This window comes from Schistocerca nitens, chromosome 2 (genome assembly GCF_023898315.1).
Source record: "Schistocerca nitens isolate TAMUIC-IGC-003100 chromosome 2, iqSchNite1.1, whole genome shotgun sequence".
NCBI lineage: Eukaryota > Metazoa > Arthropoda > Insecta > Orthoptera > Acrididae > Schistocerca > Schistocerca nitens.
This window is the reverse complement of record NC_064615.1, coordinates 741,411,490-741,432,019: the sequence shown is the minus strand read 5'-3', so window position 1 is coordinate 741,432,019 and position 20,530 is coordinate 741,411,490. Positions and strand designations below refer to the sequence as shown.

General features: G+C 43.3%; 1 protein-coding gene and 1 non-coding gene across 2 annotated transcripts in view; both read left to right on the top strand.

The window, feature by feature from the left end:
- LOC126236959 (cubilin) overlaps positions 1-20,530 on the top strand; it is a 1,328,660-nt gene that overhangs the window by 1,145,280 nt on the left and 162,850 nt on the right. The window contains exon 6 of the mRNA XM_049946657.1: positions 16,627-16,834. Coding sequence (XP_049802614.1) covers positions 16,627-16,834 — 208 coding nt within the window. The remainder of the gene's footprint in view (positions 1-16,626; positions 16,835-20,530) is intronic.
- Positions 10,347-10,421, top strand: Trnas-cga (transfer RNA serine (anticodon CGA)). The gene has a single exon. It is a non-coding gene; the product is annotated as a tRNA-Ser (tRNA).

Sequence of the window (20,530 nt, the reverse complement as noted above, 5' to 3'; positions counted from 1 at the left end):
CTGCCAGGAAGTTTCATATTGTAACGTTATTTGCGTCATTAGCTCGTAAAATGTGTTCGTAACAAACGACCCCATCCTTAAAAATCGATAGCAGTGTTGATACGCTAGTAAAGACTTCAGGGAGCAATAGTACACACTACGTAGTGATGTGTGAGTTGCTTCGTGCAATGGCAGAGTATAACGCGGCCCCACGTTCCCAGCATGCTAACGAAAAATTGACACAGAATCAAAAACATCGATCCTAATTGTCTTTTTTGGGGAATCTTATTAGTTTTTGATGAAGTTAACCACAATTCGGTCAAAGAATAAGGGGAAGACATTTCATGTTTGTGAATCACTGAACGTTCTTATGTGTAGTTTCATCATTCCTTCCTTCGTACGTGTGGTCATGGTGGCAATTTCTGTTCAGTTACACAAGAATTTTCAAATCTCTTTTTCCAACTACGAGAAACCGATGTTTATTTTCCCGTATACATTCCCTTTTATTCACACGAAACTACGATAGCTACATTTTTTCTTCTAATTTTATTTTCAGCCTGAAACGTAATCTGCAAGGAAAATCTCCAGGTATCTTTCTTTTGGCAATGACGTTTTTTATCTAATGTCATTTTCGCTTGCAGCACTAAACATTTCTCGATGAAAAACACGATCAGATATCGCACCATTAACTTTTATTTACCTTCCTCTCCCTAAACGTATACCTGCATATTACGAGTAAGTAAGCGTTCCTCTGACTAACATCTACATCTACATGACTGCTCTGCAAATCACTGTCATGTACCTGGCAGAGGGTTCAGAGAACCACTTTCAGACTATTTCTGTACTAGCCCACTCTCTAAAAGCACGTGAAAAAATGAATACCCAAATCTTCCAGTATGAGCTCTGATTTCCCTTATTTTATTACGTTAGCGATTTCTCCCTATCTAGGTGAGAGCCAATAAATTATTTCCGCATTCGGCAGAGAACGCTGGAGATTGAAATTTCGTGAAAAGATCTCGCCACAACGAAAAATGCTTTTGTGTTAATCATTGCCGTCCCAGCTCCCGTCTCATAACCGCAGCATTCTCTCCCCTATTTCGCCATGATACAAAACCAGCTGCCCTTCTCTGAAGTTTTTCGATGTCCTTCATCAGCCCTTTCTGGTAAGGATGCCATACCTCGCAGCAGGTTCTAGGCACTTCAGTCTGGAACCGTCCGACCGCTACGGTCGCAAGTTCGTATCCTGCCCCGGGCATGGATGTGTGTGAAGTCCTTAGGTTAGTTAAGTTTGAGTAGTTGTAAGTTGTAGGGGACTGATGACCTCAGATGTTAAGTCCCATTGTGCTCAGAGCCATTTTAGCCTCGCAGCAGTACTGCAAGAGAGGTTAGACAAGCATAGTGTATGTAGGCAGTTTCTTTAGTATACCTATACACTTTATAAGTGTCCTGCCCAAAAAACACGGTCTTTGGTTCGCCTTCCCTACAACATTTTTGATGTGACGATTTAAATTTAAATTGATCGTAACTGCAGTCACTTTAAATTTGTATTATTAACTTGCAACCGAAATTTAACGGAGTTCTTTATTTAGTACTCACGTGGACGACGTCACATTTTTAATCGTTCGGCGTCAAATGATACTTTTCGCACCGTGCAGATATTATTTCTAAATCATTTTATAATTTTTTTCATCTTCTGATGACTACTAGATCGTAAACGACAGCGTCATCTGCAAACAAACTAAGAGGTCTGATCACATTGTCTCCCAAGTCGGAAATACAGATGACAAACAATGTTGGGCCTATAGCACTTCCTTGTGGAGTGCCAGATATCTGTTGACTCGATGACTTCCTGTCAATAACTACGAACTGGGTCCTTTCTGGCAGAAAATCACGAATCCAGACTTACAACTGACACGATACCCCACAGGCACACAATTTGATTGACTAAACGTAAACATTACAAGTGCAATGTACTGCGTCAGAAAATGTGTAGAGCTGCAACTCTGAGTAATATTTAACCAAAACAAGGTGTCCCAAGGGGAGGCACACTGAAAAGCATACTTGCAGATGCTATTTTCGGATGTAAGGAAAATCATACGAAAAAATCTCCCCCTGATATTGTTTCAAATGAATAAAACGAAGCAATTACAGTAAAATAAATACGCAATTTTAGCAGCTGAAAAGACGGATTAGAAATACTTTAACTAATTTATCATTTCTATTAATCGTCCTTTACAGTCAATTACACAAGAAAGTGCACGCAGTAATTTTAAATGTAGCGTCCGCAGTGACATCTCTGATCCGGATCTCGAATCTGTACTCATTGCGCTTTTGCACAGTGCGTAGACAAACAATGTGATAGCTGAATGTTTTGTTTTCTCGACTGCAGTTTAAAATGAGCGCAAAATACACAAAGTTGAAAAAATGTGCAAATTGATCAAAAATGCCTTCTGAGGTCCGTTAAGAAGCTATTCTACATCTACATCTACATCTATACTCCGCGAGCCACCTTACGGTGTGTGGCGGAGGGTACTTATTGTACCACTATCTGATCCCCCCTTCCCTGTTCCATTCACGAATTGTGCGTGGGAAGAACGACTGCTTGTAAGTCTCCGTATTTGCTCTAATTTCTCGGATCTTTTCGTTGTGATCATTACGCGAGATATATGTGGGCGGTAGTAATATGTTGCCCATCTCTTCCCGGAATGTGCTCTCTCGTAATTTCGATAATAAACCTCTCCGTATTGCGTAACGCCTTTCTTGAAGTGTCCGCCACTGGAGCTTGTTCAGCATCTCCGTAACGCTCTCGCGCTGACTAAATGTCCCCATGACGAATCACGCTGCTTTTCGCTGGATCATGTCTATCTCTTCTATTAATCCAACCTGGTAAGGGTCCCATACTGATGAGCAATACTCAAGAATCGGACGAACAAGCGTTTTGTAAGCTACTTCTTTCGTCGATGAGTCACATTTTCTTAGAATTCTTCCTATGAATCTCAACCTGGCGCCTGCTTTTCCCACTATTTGTTTTATGTGATCATTCCACTTCAGATCGCTCCGGATAGTAACTCCTAAGTATTTTACGGTCGTTACCGCTTCCAATGATTTACCACCTATGGCATAATCGTACTGGAATGGATTTCTGCCCCTATGTATGCGCATTATATTACATTTATCTACGTTTAGGGAAAGCTGCCAGCTGTCACACCATTCATTAATCCTCTGCAGGTCTTCCTGGAGTACGTACGAGTCTTCTGATGTTGCTACTTTCTTGTAGACAACCGTGTCAAACTGGCTGCTTGAAGAGGATAATGATCCGAAACGTCGCAGCCGTCTCTGTGCAGCGTGGAAATAAGACGATGGTGAGACCACGATGGATTAGGCTGCAATGTCTCCGGATGCAAATCCGATCGCAGTGTTTGGTCGTATATTAAGATGAAGCTTAAAGGAAAGCCAATATATACTTGTAAGCAGCTGCCATGTAAAATCAGGACAATATGGAAATCGTTACCGAAAGAATATGCAGAAAATCTCGTGAAAAGCATGCCAAAAAGGAGCCAAGCTATAATCGATAATAGGGGCGATTGGATTAACTATTAAGTAACTGTGCAACTAGTAATAACATGTATTTTAATGTTAACATATTTATAATTGTGTCTTTTATTTCATACAAAGGCGTACACTTTCTTGTGGAAGTGACTGTATTTTGTTCCTCCTGCAATTTTCACCTCATTATTCCACAGGTCAAAACAACTAGGGCTTCATGCGACATAAACTGATAAATCTTTCAGAGTATGTTGCGTCTGGGAATGTCAATGTACAAGTACTCAGTACTGCCACAGCAAGTGAGAACCGTGTCGCAAGCACTCCAGCGTTCCGCCGGAGATGCGGCAGACGTCATACACTATGGGATCAAAAGTATCCGGACACATGGCTGAAAATTACTTACAAGTTCGTGGCGCCCTCCATCGGTAGTGCTGGAATTCAGTATGGTGTTGGCCCACCCTTAGCCTTGATGACAGCTTCCACTCTCTCAGGCATACGTTCAATCAAGTGCTGGAAGGTTTCTTGGAGAATGTCAGCCCATTCTTCAAGGAGTGTTGCACTGAGGAGAGGTATCGATGTCGGTCGGTGAGACCTAGCATGAAGTCAGCGTTCCAAAATATCCCAAAGGTGTTCTGTAGGATTCCGATCAGGACTCTGTGCACGCCAGTCCATTACAGGGATGTTAATGTCATGTAACCACTCCGCCACAGGCCCTGCATTATGAACAGGTGCTCGATTGTGTTGAAAGATGCAATCGCCATCCCCGAACAGCTCTTCAACATTAGGAGGCAAGAAGGTGCTTAAAGCATCAATGTAAGCCTGTGCTGTGATAGTGCCACGAAAGACAACAAGGGGTGCAAGCCCCTCCATGAAAAAAACGACCACACCATAACACCACCGCCTCCGAATTTTACTGTTGGCACTACACACGCTGGCAGATGACGTCCACCGGGCATTCCCCATACCCACACCCTGCCATCGGATAGCCACATTGTGTACCGTGATTCATCACTCCACACAACATCTTTCCACTATTCCACTGTTTACGCTCCTTAAACAAAGCGAGGCTTCGTTTGGCATTTACCTGCCTGATGTGTGGCTTATGAGCAGCCACTCGACCATGAAATCCAAGTTTTCTCATCTCACGCCTAACTGTCATAGTACTTGCAGTTGATCCTGATGCATTATGAAGTTACTGTGATCTCTCACGATGTCTAACGTCTACTGAGGTCGCTGATATGGAGTACCTGGCAGTAGGTGGCAGCACAATGCACTTAATATGAAAGACGTATGTTTTAGGGGTATCCGGATACTTCTGATCACATAGTGTACTTCGTGTGCAAAATAAAGCATTTCGGACGATTCACGTAGAATATAAGAAACAGAATAGCACAAGAAAAGAGGCAATTTCTTTCTAATAGAGGTCTACTAGTGGCAAACACAGAGCTGAAGTTGAGGAAGAAATATCTAAGAATGTACGTTTGGTGCACAGCACTGCATGGAAGCGAATCATGGATTGTGGGGAAACCTTAAATGAAGAGAATCAAAGTATTAGTTTTACTGAAGTACGCTGAAAAGTGACTGGACTGATAACAAACGAGGAGGTCATCTGTAGAAACGGCGAGGCAAGTACATAATATGTGGGAAAGACTCACTAGAAAAAGGAAAAAGAAATCTCTGAATTTAAGGATTTAGAAATATGAGAGGGCTCAACTATATGCATTTAGCGCTTCTAAACGTTCTGGCATGGACTCAAAGTGGGTATGGATGTGTTCGCACACAACACACCACAAGTAGTTGTTGGAAGGCAGCAAGTATCGGACCACACATATTCAGGATGTCATCGATGGATTGGTCATACGCAAAGCATTTGTGCAAACAAGGGGAGTTTGGTACCTTTAGATGCTGAAATAAGGCTTGCACATTGCCACCGCATGGGACTGAGCACTGTCCTGTTGAAATGGGGCTTACGCAGTGACCTGAAGGAAAGGCACTACGCCTGGCTCTCAAAGCTCTGCGATGTAGCAGTTGATGTTCTCAAGGCCCACAACGCATAGAAGCTGAAAATGAGTTATATATATAATGGCACCCCAAGCCATCGAAAATGTATGTGTGTGCTTCTCAAGAACGCGGGCTGTGCAATTGTCGGCGCCACACTTGCATCTAACATGGATGAGGTCACAGTATAATACCAGTCCGAAAAAGCTGCATATTGCCACTAAGCATGCCAGCATCGGCTTTCAGGTGCCGTTCGCTGTCTGAGGTGTTTGTGATTTCTGCACAATGGAAGATGCGCAGTGTCTGACGTGCGATCCGGATGGTTTCAATCGATCACACAGTGAAGTCCACATCTGTTACAATGCCAGAGTCTCACACTATGGACGAAGTTATATGACCCACTTCCGTTGTACGGACAAAGTCAACCCGTGGTCTGGTCAGACTGAGTGGTCCAGTGTCCGCTCACCGCGGCTTTAGACCCTGCTTACTCTATATGCACATCCATGCAATGTTAACGAGTTCCTTCTGGTTCTGTGTTCTACACGACAAGAGTTAATTGGGGAAATTCTTTCTGGTTGTTACAATTCTCACAAACTTTAGAGTGCAGTAAGAGATAAAGGACACAGGGTACACAAAAACTGAAAGTGAAAACTGCCGCGGGTGAAAATATACGAAGATAGGAGAAAAAACGTTCGACTAAACATGGATCCGAAAACTAGCCGTTTGTGAGATAATTTCGAATACGTATGCGAGCGTGCTGAAAAGTAATGCCTCAGAATTTTTGTGTGAAATTTCGTAAAACTTTTTAAATAAAAAAAATCCTTATTATCCTTCTACATCTTTATTCTTCATGTCTACATAATTATTTATTAACAAAGTCACCCTGGCGACGAGTACATTTCTCCCTGCGAGACATCAGTTTGTTGATACCGTCAGTGTAGAATCTTTGACTTTGGTGACGTCATGTCTACTAGCACCGATTTATCACTATCAAAGTCAAGTCGCCGAAGTTGTTCTTTAAGTTTTGCAAACAGATGAAAACCGAATGGGACCAAGTCGGCACTGCATAGAATATAATGGACGACAATGAACCCAAGGCGCCGGATTTTTGCAGATGTCGTAACGCTCGTGTTTGGTCTGGCATCGTCATGCAGAGTGGGAGAATCGAACTCTTCGAATTTGACATTCGATCACAGCACGCTGTTTCTCACGCACCGACATAGTTACACACGACGATGTTACACGTTACAATTCGGATTCCTCTAGAAGCACAGCGCTGCAAATATGTAGACAAGAAAACTAAAGATGTATAATGTCAATAATTTTCGTTTTATGTAAAAACCCTGAAGAGTTTTCACGTAAAATAATCCGAGGCATTAGCCAGCACATCCTCGTAGCTGCGAGCCACCTCTTACTTCAGTATAAAATATTGTTCTATTTGTTCTAGTTGGTACAAATAAATTTGAAATATGAACTTATCGATTAAGTCCTCAAGTAATTGAGCTGAAAATTCACCCATAGACGCTTAACAAGAAAGACAGTACCGTGACATCACATTAGAGTTTGCAGTTTATTGTACACTGTGGTGTTCCTCGTATTTAGACGCAAAATTGCAGTCATCTCTGCAGTGAATTACCAATTATTCGTAGCTCCCCCACCCCGGATGTTCTTGTAAATATTGGCAAGACTATGTAAGTCGCTGTTCCAGTTCTTCAACCGCGTCAGTATGAGTGCTATACAATTCACTTTTATGATGACCGCCAATATAAAAATCCACAGAACTAAGGTCAGGTGACACTGGAGATCGAGGTACAGGTCCTAGTCGAACAATCCATTGTGTTACCCGTCTTGAACCACACTGGAGTGCTAGATGTTGTCTACAATCATCAGCAAAATGTGCACCTATGTGAACGCAATGAGCTGCATATTTATTAGAAAAGTACAGTCCGGAATCGGATGCTAATCAGGCAAAATCGCCGTTAAGAATGAGGTAATCATCCAAACGACACACCAGGTTGAAGATGTCCGTTTTGTAAAATACCGTGTCTTTTGAATGAAGAACTCCGTAACTGCCCGCTGCACATCCTCGTACGATCCTCCGATAGGATTCATCGACACTTTAAAGTTCTTTTTAGTGACCGAAGGCGTGGTAATCGCATGGGGGAGAGATCAGAACTACAGGGCTGATGCTCGAATGTCTCTCTCGAGTTGACATAACTTCTGCTTCCAGACGATCGCGCTACGAGGGCGTGTATCATGAAGCAGCAGGAGCCATTATTATCCACAACTGTGGTTTTCAACAGACATGCTACCCCATGCATTTTCTCCATTCTCCGATGGGTACCTACCTGTGTTTGTCCTTTGTCAGGCAAGAAAAGAATGACAGCACGTTATCTGGTAGTACCGTCGCCACAGTTCACCTGTACACATTTACCGTATGCAAGTCGGAAAGAGAGAAATGCCACAATACCCCTTGCCTACATGTCGATGCTTATATACCTGCATCGGACTCCGAATAAGTTGCATATATGAGTACACAGCAGCAACTACCTCAAAAGGGGACTTTATGATCACCATTTATCCATATTTGATATTGCGTCGCTCCAAGATTTTGCTGACTGTTATGGAGCTACTGCCGACTAATGGGATGCACGTTAGCGGTGTGCTCCCGTTTCCCTTCAATTGTTGTTTAGGTACAACCCTTGTAATGCAAGTCTAATTTGTTTGTTGCTGTAACCAGTCCTTTGGTATTTGTCTCCAGGTGCTTCATTTGGAAAGCGCTGTCTTGGTCGCAGAGGTTCACTCCCTGAAAACAATTGTGCATGATCATGATGTCTGGTTTGTGGGGCGCTCAACTGCGCGGTCATCAGCGCCCGTACAAAGTCAGAATTTTTTCGCAGTCTAATCTATGCACTTTCACGAATGATGATAATGATGATGACAACACAAACACCCAGTACTCGGGAAGAGAAAATCCCAACCCGGTCGTGAATCGAACCCGGGACCCCGTGATCCAGATGTAGCAACGCTAGCCGCTAGACCACGAGCTGCGGACACAATTTCGCGTGAAACACCTTTACGATGAGAGTTGTTGCAGATTCTACAGGCGTATAGATAACAAACCACCTACGCTCTATCAGTGAACGAGACCGATGAATACGCAGTGAAAGGTGCTGCGCACTCACCATGGCTACATTATGAGCAAAATTTCAAAGACGAAAAGAACAAACATCCGGGAGTTACTTGACGATCAAGGTTTGGTCATACTACCGACTAATAAAGATGTTGCATCTGCGATCATCGAATGAAGAGGAAATTTATGGACTTCTCCGTGAAGCTCTCAAATGGCTCTGAGTACTATGAGACTTAACATCTGAGGCCATCAGTCCCCTAGAACTTAGAACTACTTAAATCTAACTAACCTAAGCCCATCACAAACATCCATGCCCGAGGCAGGATTCGAACCTACGACCGTAGCGGTCGCGCGGTTCCAGACTGAAGTGCCTAGAACCGCTCGGCCACACCGGCCGGCCTCCGTGAAGCGGCGTACAGGAAAATGGAAGGAGATCCAACAAGTCGCCCCAACAAAAAACCGTCTTATCGTGCTACATTCCAAGCGGAAATCGTAAATTAATCTCCTGCACCGCCATGACTGTATGGTCTGCCGAAGGACTACAAATAGCGCTTACTGCTGTGGGACATAGTCAGCTATATAAGATTATTAACATACGGCTTGGTCATACCGTAAACTGCTCTTCTGAGTGCAGTAGCGGGAAAACGCTAATATCACATACGTAGATCCGTTCATTTGGTACAACATCTATATAACTTCGCCTCAGTGATAGTGACCTGTTAATGAGTTTTGACGTACTGTACCTCTTCAACAAGTTACCACTAAAGGAATCGATGGAACTGATAAGAAATACGATAATTTTCAATTTTGTGTTTACCTCAGTTTTCTACCTGTTCGATAGGATAGATGGACGGCGTCTCCATTGGTTGTCCTTTATCACCGGTTGTAGGAAATTTGTTCACGGAAGAATTCGAGATGAAGGCCCTTGAATTAGTGCCGTTTGGCCACCGTTTGGCCACCCAAACATACAATTTATCATGGAGTTGGATCAGGATGGCGTCCTCCACCTTCTGGATGTCCCAGTGAAACGGAAACAAGATGGCAAGCGGGGACACTGTGTGCGCAGAAAACCTATACACACTATGAATCTGTATCTGTGAAGTTCCAGTACTAACTATAGCTCCGAGCATGAAGGCATTTTATGCACACTTTCTCAATGGGAGCGAGCCATCTACGACCGAGACAGCCTTCCAAGTGATTTGGAGCACCTGGAGACAAACACCAAAGGAACGGTAACAGGAAGAAGTTAAGTAGTGCGATTACAGAGGTTATACCTAGACAACAACAGAAAGAAGAAGAGGAGCTCAAAGCACTGTCGTGCATTCTGTTTGTCAGCAATACCTTCCGAAAAGTCAGCAGAACTTTTGAGCGACGCGATGTCAGATAGGTATTTCGACCACCCCGTGACACCTAGATAGCACTAAGTTCTGTGACGTATGGTCTAGCCCAGTGCTCCCCAAACTTCCTGAGACCATTGCCATTGAGTGCAATACGATATTACCTAGAACCCACTTGCCTCCCCAACCGTCGCACCACCGTCATCAACATTAGCGCCTAACTAAACTTTAGAATGAAAAAAAGATTTCTTTAAACACTTTCATTTTTAAAATGACGAAAGATAAACGATATTTTGGAAGGTAGGAGACGAGATATTGGCAGAAGTAAAGCTGTCAGGACGGGGCGTGAGTCGTGCTTGGGTAGCTCAGTTGGTAGAGCACTTGCCCGCGAAAGGCAAAGGTCCCGAGTTCGAGTCTCGGCCCGGCACACAGTTTTAATCTGCCAGGAAGTTTCAAACGATATTTAGTTTTTCTAGGTGTTTTATTAAACCACATACTAGCAAGTCAACGAGACTTTTTTTTTTAGAATGGTGAATCAATTTTCAGTGCATAGCGAGTGATACCTATAACTCCTTCTCAGAAATGAAAGCGAACTATCGACAGTGAGGAAAGACACTTGTTACAGAAGATGCTTCCTCTGCACCACTTCTTTATAGTCATTCATCCACATGCTGCAGCGGATGTGCAATAGAATTAGACCTACAGTGTGTAAATAACTTGGTTAATTGGATTTCTTACATCTCAAGTGGCAAGAAGACTTCAGGCCGTCAGTGCTTTGTGTCTGCCCACTGCCACTACTATTTCTTCTGCTACTACTACTGCTACTACTACTACTACTAATAATAATAATAATATTTTGTTGGACCTGCAGCAGTCTAATAGCCGTTATACAGGATGATTCACGAAGATACGTAAAAATTTTAATATGTTATTCTACGAGTAAAACTAAAGGGAAACGTTCATATAAACATAGGTCCGTAAATGTTTAGTAACGGAGTTACGGCTAATAAAAGATTTTGCCTGAAATTTAGCAACTTCGCTAATATGAAGCAATCGCAAAACTGTACGATGTTAAAGTAAAGCATGATTTCCATTTATTTTGTTGTTACTGATCTGGTGAATCGAATAAAACATGTCCCAGACGAGTATCTGCAGTAGCTTTACAGAACATCCGGAGGAGCAAAGAAGTCATTTCGCAAAAATTTTAATTTATTAACTACTTGGCCCAGTCTGTTTTTCTAAATTTTAGACAATTGCGCGAAGTTTTCAAAATAAGTTTTAGAGAATTTAAAAAAATAGGGCTCTATGCAATATGGGACTTAACATCTGAGGTCATCAGTCCCCTAGACTTAGAACTACTTAAACCTAACAAACCTAAGGACATCACACACATCCATGTCCGAGGCAGGATTCGAACCTGCGACCGTAGCAGCAGCGTGGTTCCGGATTGAAGCGCCTAGAACTGCTCGGTCACAACGACCGGGTTAGAGAATTTAATTTTGGAAAAATGATGGTAATAACGTTAACTGAAACTGTATGAATATGTCAGATAATCTGCTTTTGTTAACACCATAGCACACGTGAATTCATGTTAAACCAGAAAAACACAAAGCTCACTGTTAAGGAAGTTTTACAGTGTACATACAGTTTCACAATATTTTCACAATAAATTTTCAAAAATGTCTCCACAGAGTGCAATGCATTTAGCTGCAACTGTATGAAAAGACTTTGTTGCTCGTTTCAGTTTCTTTGCTTATCTAGTTGTTCTGGAAAACTACTGCAGATACACGTCTGGGACCAATAACAACAAAGTAAATGGAAATCGTTCTCCGTTACTAAACATTTGAGGATCTATGTTTACATGAACTTTTTTCTTTATTTTTACTTATAGAATAACATATTAAATTATCTGCATATCTTCGTGAATCACCCTGTATAGTTGCTGTTGTGCTCACAGTTAGTTTATATATTGATGCGAAGTAAATAAAGATGTCATTTCTGTTCCACTGGAAGAAATACCAACAGCTCGGAAAATGCATTTTAATGGGATATTTCAACAATTGTGTTGTATATGTCTCAATTTTTCTGTCATGGACGCATGCTGCAAAGTATGTGTACAGAGGGAGGAGTATCTGATGTTCATACGTTCACTTCACATGCTGAAACCTCCAACACATTGTGCCGCGCAATAATGCTGGAATTTGGAAAAAAACAATTATTGTAACTTACGTTATCAGCATTACAGTCTTACAAAACTGTGATAATAGTAACGGGCTTTTAAAAAATGATTGAGTTTCGTGGCCGAAACAGAATTCAACTTTTTTGTTTACCCCTCAGAAAATTACATTTTACCCACGAGGGGTTTACTACTCACACGTTAGGAACCAGTGGTCTAGGCTTTTGCAAACCAGAGGTCTACCAAATTCCCTACCAAAGAGGCAAGGACTACATGCACAGAAGAAGAGAGGTGCTGTGAACTTAGACGCCACACTGAATTACGCCACACCACGAAATCAGCCTTGGTCCACCATGGGATAAGAACTGGCCATGCTATAGATTAAACAAAACCAAACTTTTCCTTTTGAGATTGCGAAAATACAGAAGCCATTGACGTTAGGGTCGAAGATAGTCTAATTAACATAGATAACGACCTACATTTGAGTTATGAGTGGAATTTTGCACAGCGCTAAGAAAAAGTAAAGAGTTCCCGTGGAGTGAGGCCCTCATACGGCGGCTGTGGGGTATTAAATGGAGGAGGCAGTTCGCAACCCATCACCACTACTCCACAGCTACGGGAAGCAGACGAACGGCAGATGTCAGAGATGCGTACACACGTGAGGATCTCCACAGACTGGTGAATCCTGCTGTCGGAGGAACGGAAAAAGCAGACAGAACTATTGGCCCGACCTGTGCTGACCAACCGAGAGGCGAAGACTGATGAACTAGTCACTCCAAGCGGAATTCTGAAAAACCCAAGAGACAATTGCCCTCAGGTTTGAAAAGGACGAAAACAACGAAAGCGGTACAACCGTCGAACATGACATCAGCCACACGACGAGGTTGGCACACCCTTTGCGAAAACAAGGCGTCAATAGCAGAAGTTCTGGTCCGTGTTTTAGAACATTTATTCTGGCTATAAGTTAAATGTAAAAAAAAGGAAAAGAAAACGACGCATCACGAAGGGATTATCCGAAAGGGACCGAAATCTATAGAAGTGGTGTACATGTACAGACAAACAAATGATTACAGTTTCAGAAAAAATGGGTAATTTATTCAAGAGAAAGAGCATCACAAGTTGAGCAAGTCAGTAACACCTCTGGTCCTTATGACACCGCTTACTCGGATTGGCATTGACTAATACACTTGTCGGATGTCCTCCTGAGGGTTATCGTGCCAAATTTCGTCCAGTTCACGCGTTAAACCATCAAAATCCCGAACTAAGTGGAGGGGCTCTGTCCATAAGGCTCCAAACGTTCTCAGTGGGGAGAGATCCGGCAACCTTGTGGCCAAGGTGGGGTTTGGCAGGCACAAAAACAAGCAGTAGAAACTCTCGCATTGTGTGGGCGGGTACCATGTTCTTCGGTCTGGAATACCACTGACTGAAGTAGAGTTGCCTTTACTCATATGTACCACTTCGAACTGAGCCCCGATGACCAGTAAAGACGTGGCTGGAGACGGCCAGGACAGCGATGGGATGCCAACCTGACTGTCACCCGCCACACTGACCGACAACCAAGAGTGATGGTTTGTCTACCAGACCATGCCTTGGCCAGCAAGGTCACCGGACCTCTACCCAACTGAGGAAGTTTGGAGCATTACGGGCAGGGTCCTCCAACCAACTCGGGGTTTTGAACGAAATCTGGAACGATATTCCCCAGGAGGACACCCAACAACTCTTTCAATCAATGCCCAGCGGAATAACTGCTTGCATAAGGCCCAGTGTTTGACTACCTCAGTTTCTGAAGTAATTTATCTTGAGTTAATCATCCAATTCCTCTGATACTGTAATCGTCTGTTTGTCTATACACGTACACCAATCGACTAATTTCCGTCCCATTCGGATAATTCCTTCGTTATGTGTCTCTCCTGTCGTAGAGTGTATATGAACCGTCACCAGCAACACCCTCCAACTAAATTCGCAATTGGGAGACATAAAAACCCAACCTTCATCACAGAAGTAATAATAAAGATGCGAACAGAACCACATACCACAAAACCTGGAAACAGCAGTCACGACGTTCTCAAACAGCTCGCCCTCCTCTGTAAGAGAAGGGGAGAAAAAAGCAGAGCAGCAGTCATTAGCAACCTCGGAACCCCCGAAGATGGCAGCAAGTATGTTTGCTGAAATATCATGGATAACTAACGACGTGATCTTATAGCTTTATGGACAGGAAGTCGGGAATGGAACATGGATATGCTTAATCAAAGATATTTCACCTACAACACTGGCCAAAGAAAGTAATTTTAAAAGTTAAATATACATGATAAACGTTTCAAACAAATTTACAAAAACTGGAAAATATCCGATGATAACAAAACAGTTTATGATGTAGTTCAAGAGCTATGTTAATAAGTCTATTCCATTCCTGATAAATACGGAGAAGGTTGGGAAGAATCCGTGGTGGTGACTGTCAGGCAGTCATCAGTTTCAGCGACAGATTACAGAATTCAGTATATGATCTGTAGGATTCAGAACCGGACTTCATGATGGTTAGACCTTGTAATCCATATCTGGCTAGACTTACAACATAGTAAATCGGTGCAGACAGGGATCTTTTTCCACGAAATGGGTACCTCGACCAACTGCAGCTTGTAACAGCAGTACTTCATCTGTGTACCTCTGGCTGTAACAGCATTCCTTCCTCTACCAATGAAGGGCGACAGGCTGTTTCAGTCCACTGTTTAACATATATTCCCACATAATGACTCTTTCACCATGAAGCTGGTCTCTTTCCACGATGTTCTATGATTATACTGCGTATCGCATTCAACAAGAGAAAGTGGCCACAAGAAGGACTCTGGTAATTGATGGAGAATTATCTGAGAAGAGCGCATTCCTCCATTCATACACGGTCCATTCTCGATGTTGTTTTATAGACAATGAAATGGCCCATATCTACACTTCTGTGCCAAAACTACACACCGTCGCGTGTTTGATATACAGACCAACCGCCTTGAGCTCTGCAGAGAACCATTTTACGTAATCTTTGTATTCGTTCCGCAGTTAAAGCCATATATTGGCCTTGTGCTGCAGTTGTTCTAGGTTGCTCTTTTTCCTTCTTTAAGTCAAAAGTCTTTTGGCTGATTTGATTCAATTCTCCTTCGTTTCCTGTCTTGTTTTGATTTGTTCACCCTTACGTAACTTCCACATCCAACATCTATATAACTGGTTTGTATATCCTCGTCCGTTTCTGCCCCCATTGTTTTTTTCCGACAACTGTTCATTTCAACGCCTTATTAACTATTCGTGGATGCCGTAGCAGAAGTCTCACTACCTCGGCGGTTCTTCTAATGAGGGTTTTCCGTAGGCATCGTCCTCCGCCTATTCGTTTTAATAATTTTTCATTCCGTACCTTATCCGTCCTCTTGATTTCTTACATTATTCGCTAGCACCAGACATCAAATGTATCCAGTCTATTCTCTAGTTTCCCGATAGTCTGTATTTCACTTCCATACAATGCTGTGCTCTAGACGTACATTCTCAGAAGACTTTTCTTCAAATTATGGCCTAGGCTGTTACTTGGATGCATGAGTTGATAAATGCAACAGCTATGGGACAATCAGCGTATCAGCCTCCTCTATCTTTAAAATTGTGTGCATGGTGATCTGGAAGTCCCATGAGATGTCTCCAGTCTCATAAAATCAGCACATTAACTTGGGTAATAGTTTGGTTGTCGTTTCCCTCAATGAGTTTTGAAATTCCGAAGGAACATTACCACCCCTTATTTCCTATGTCTTATAAATCGACGCCCATTTCCTGTATCAGGTCAGCAGACACCTTCACCTCACAGCTGTTCTCAATGTACCGTGGGATTGTTGATTGAAGGGGGTGATGCTTAAAGGCAGTCTGAAAGGAACGGTGATAGGTCGAATCCGTGTACAGTTCCAGTAACTTCATCCACTTTTCTATCGCTGTGCAATCAAAAGTTCCTGTGTTTATGAACTGTTGCCAAACACGTGAAATGGCACTTTCTTTGCCATTCAGTTCTGCTGCGACTTCACTGTGTGTTTCCAAAGAGCCTGAAGGCAGGAGTAAAAGGCTATGGGTCCTATGCACTGTTTTCCGTTATCGTTGAAGCATGGCTTTTTGAAGGAGAGGGTATTCATTTCCCAAACAGGTATCGCAGTTCTAATTTGTGGAGTCATTTAAAGGTTTTGCTAAACTTTTTTTATATTTCCCAAATATGCGTAACTTCTGGACATTGCAGCACAGTGTCAGTATCGATTAATAGCCTGCTTTTACATATTATCTCTCTAGCTTTAGCATCTCACTGTTTTTATTTACGTTTGACCTTCGGTGTACTGTAGATGCGTTGTTGAGCCCTTTGCATCACCAGAAGTCCGAGCAGCTTACTGCGTGTACTTGGCCGACGCTCGACGCACAGCGAGGTGAAGCGTGGCGTGGTGTTGCAGCCCAGTACGAGATCGGGACGCCGATTCCAGACTCGCCGTGCAGCTTCACGGTGCACGCGTCGAGCAAGCGCCAAGGCGAGATCGTGTCGCCCACGTACCCGGGCGCCTACCCCAAGGAGCTCTACTGCAGCTACCTGTTCCTCGGATTCTCCTCGCAGCGGGTGCGCATCGAGTTCCGCGACTTCGACCTCTTCTTCGGCGGCCCGCAGTAAGTACTCTCTACAAAGTCACATTTCTTGCCTTTCACTTCTCTCCTGTTCTTATCCAACAAATCTTCTCTAACTTAGTGCCAAGAGCCCACGAGCTTCCGGCCCAATACTCCCTAGCCATTGCCAATAGATAACAAACGACAGGAGTCTGAACAATCACCTTTTGGTGCTGCAGTTCTTCTTGGTATGTCCGTGCTTGCTACGAAATGGAAGAGGAATTCTGCCTTATGCAAGACACCTTTTTTTCTGTTTTGTTTCACCCAGACGTGTTTCAGCACATTTTGTGCTATCTTCAGTGGCTTCTTTTTTTTAATTTTTTACCTTACAGGATACTATTGGATATTTAATTTGCTACTCTGCTACACAATCTACAACTTCTCATGGTTTTGATATTGTGGCGCTTTCTCAGATGTTGCTGGTGAAGTGAATAGGCAGATTTCGTGACCAGAGTTTTAGCCGCCATTACGTGTTGTTGCGTGAATGGCGGCGAAAACTCTGCCTATGTTTTGAAAAATCGGAGAAAGTGCGGTGTCAAGCGATCATAGGTCACGAAATCTGCCTATTCACTTCGCCAACAACATATGAGAAAGCACCACAATATCAAAACCGTGAGAAGTTGTAGATTGTGTAGCAGAGTAGGCTATCAAAATAAATGTCCAATAGTATCATGTAAGTTAAAAAATAAAAAAAGAACCCACTGAAGATAGCACAAAATGTGCTGAAACATGTCTGGGTGAAACAAAACAGAAACGACGTGTCTTGCATAAGACGGAATTCCTCTTCTGCGACAGGGGTTTGGTTTGCAGTATCGTTCTTATAGAGTATCCCAAACCATTAGGGCCAAAATTAAACATGCGATGAATGATCCTAAACTGAGTACTTTGAGATAAGGACCAATGGTCAGAAACAGACATTTCTAGCAGCATACGGTCTTGGATGAGCAACGCATCTGAGACACGAACGCTAAAAAATTTCAACAATGCGCTGATTCACCTCTGGCCCTTATCAAACAGTTATTCGGCTTCACAATGATTGATGAAGTTATTGGAGGTCCTCCTGAGGATATCATGTCAGAATTCATCCAGTTGGGCATTAGATGTCAAAATCCCGAGATGGCTGCAGAGCCCTGCCCATACTGTTCCAAACTTCTCAATACTTGGGAGAGATCCGGCGACATTGCTGGCCAAGCTAGGGTTTGGAAAGCACAAAGAGTGTCGGCCGCTGTTCTGCCAAACAACCAGGAGTAATTCTCTGAGGTGCCATTTCTCCATTTCTTTTCATAGCAGCACCGCTTTAGTTGTCATCCGTGGAACCCTTACAGCACAGCGGTACGTCGACGATATTCTACGTGCCGCTTTGTTGCTCTCCATGGCAAGCCATCCTCGGCTTACACTTCAACACGATAATATACGCCCACACTCGGCAAGAGTTTCTACTTCTTGTGTTCGTACTTGCCAAATCCTACCTTGGCCAGAAAGGTACCCGGATCTCTCGCCAGTGAAGAACATTTGGAGCATTATCGGCAGGACCCTCCAACCATCTCGGGATTTTGTTGATCTAACGTGCCATTGGATACAATTTGGCACGATATCCCTCAGGAGGACATCCAATAACTCTCATACGATACTGCAATGCCTGTGTTATTCCGAATTACGATGCAGAAATCCTTTAGACATTCGTAGTTCTGAATAACACAGCCACTTCAATATCATATTTATCCGCAGACACCGGGCAAGCGACTTTCAAGTAAAATCTCTCTCATTTACAGGAATATGCATAATGGATGTACGAGTATAAGTTGTAGACGCATGGTTGACAACATACACTATGTGTTCAAAAGTATCCGGACACCTGCTTGGAAATGACCTACAAGTTCGTGGCGCCGTTCATCAGTAATGCTGGATTTCAATATGGTGTTGGTCCACCCTTAGCCTTCACAACAGCTTCCACTCTCGCAGGCATAAGTCCCATCAGGTATTGGAAGGTTTCTTGTGGAATGGCATCCCATCCTTTACGGAGTGATGCATTGAGGAGAGATATCGATGACAGGCGGTGAGGCCTGGCACGACGGCGTTTCAAAACATCCCAAAATGGTTCAAATGGCTCTGAGCACTATGGGACTCAACATCTTAGGTCATAAGTCCCCTAGAACTTAGAACTACTTAAACCTAACTAACCTAAGGACATCACACACACCCATGCCCGAGGCAGGATTCGAACCTGCGACCGTAGCAGTCCCGCGGTTAAAACATCCCAAAGGTGTACTATACGATTCAGGTCAGGTCTTTGTGCAGGCCAGTCCATTATAGAAATGTTATTGCAGTGCATTATGAACAGGTGCTCGATCGTGTTGAAAGATGGAATAGTCATTTCCGAATTGCTCTTCAACAGTGGGAAGCAAGCAGGTCCTTAAAACATCAATGTAGGCCTGTGGTGTGATAGTGCCACGCAAAACAATAAGGCGTGCAAGCCCACTCTATGAAAAACACGACCACACCATAACACCACCGTTTAGGAATTTTACTGTCGGCGCTACACACGCTGGCAGATGACGTTCACTGAGCATTCGCCGTACCCACACCCTGCCATCGGATCGCCATATTGTGCACCGTGATTCGTCACTGCACACAACGTTTTTCCACCGTTCAATCGTCCAATGTTGAAGCTCCTTACACGAAGCGATGCGTCGTTTGGCATTTACCGGCGTGATGTGTGGCTTATGAGCAGCCGCTCGACCAAGAAATCTAAGTTTTCTCATCTCCCGCGTAACTGTCATAGTACTTGGAGTGGGTCTTCATGCAGTTTGGAATTCCTGTGTGACGGTCTGGATAGTCGTCTGCCTATTACACATTACAACCCTCTTCAACTGTCGACGGTCTCTGCCAGTCAACAGAAGAGGTCGGCCTGTACGCTATTGTGCTGTACGCATTCCTTCACGTTTCCACTTCACTATCGCATCGGAAACAGTGGACCTAGGGATGTTTAGGAGTGTGGAAATGTGGAAACCTTGCGTACAGGCGTATCACACCAGTGACACCCAATCACCTGACCACGTTCTAAGTCCGTGATTTCCGCGGAATGTCCCGTTCTGCTGTCTCACGATGTGTAATGACTACTGAGGTCGCTGATGTGGAGTACCTAGCAGTAGGTGACAGCACAATGCACCTAATGTGAAAAACGTATTTTTTTGGCGTGTCCGGATACTTTCGATCACAAAGTGTATGTTTGAGTCTGGCCGTGAGTCGTGTGGGGATAACCACGTGGTAAGGCGACCGCCCGCCATAAGCGGGAAATTCTCTTTAATATTCATCCAGATTTTCTGTACATGTGCATAACATCTGCCTACTTCCCCCACTTTCGGATAATTCCTTTATGGTGCGTTTTTTTTAGTGTATTTGTAAACTGATTACAGGTTTTTTGAACGTAGGCTTTTGCGGCCAAATCTGATTTCAATAAAATTATTTTGGGTGTGTGATCTGATCAGTAATGTGATAAAACTTGTTATGCTCCTCTGATATGCTTGGCGTCTAAATAAATGCGGCAGGAAGAGAACCCCGACGCTTACTGCGCATTAGTGTTGAAACTTCCCCTTAGAAAAATTTATACAATGACTGTGCTTAAACTGACACACAATATTTATAGCGCAACGCAATCTGACTTTCAAAATTCCCTACAAAAGAATGACCCTGACTAAC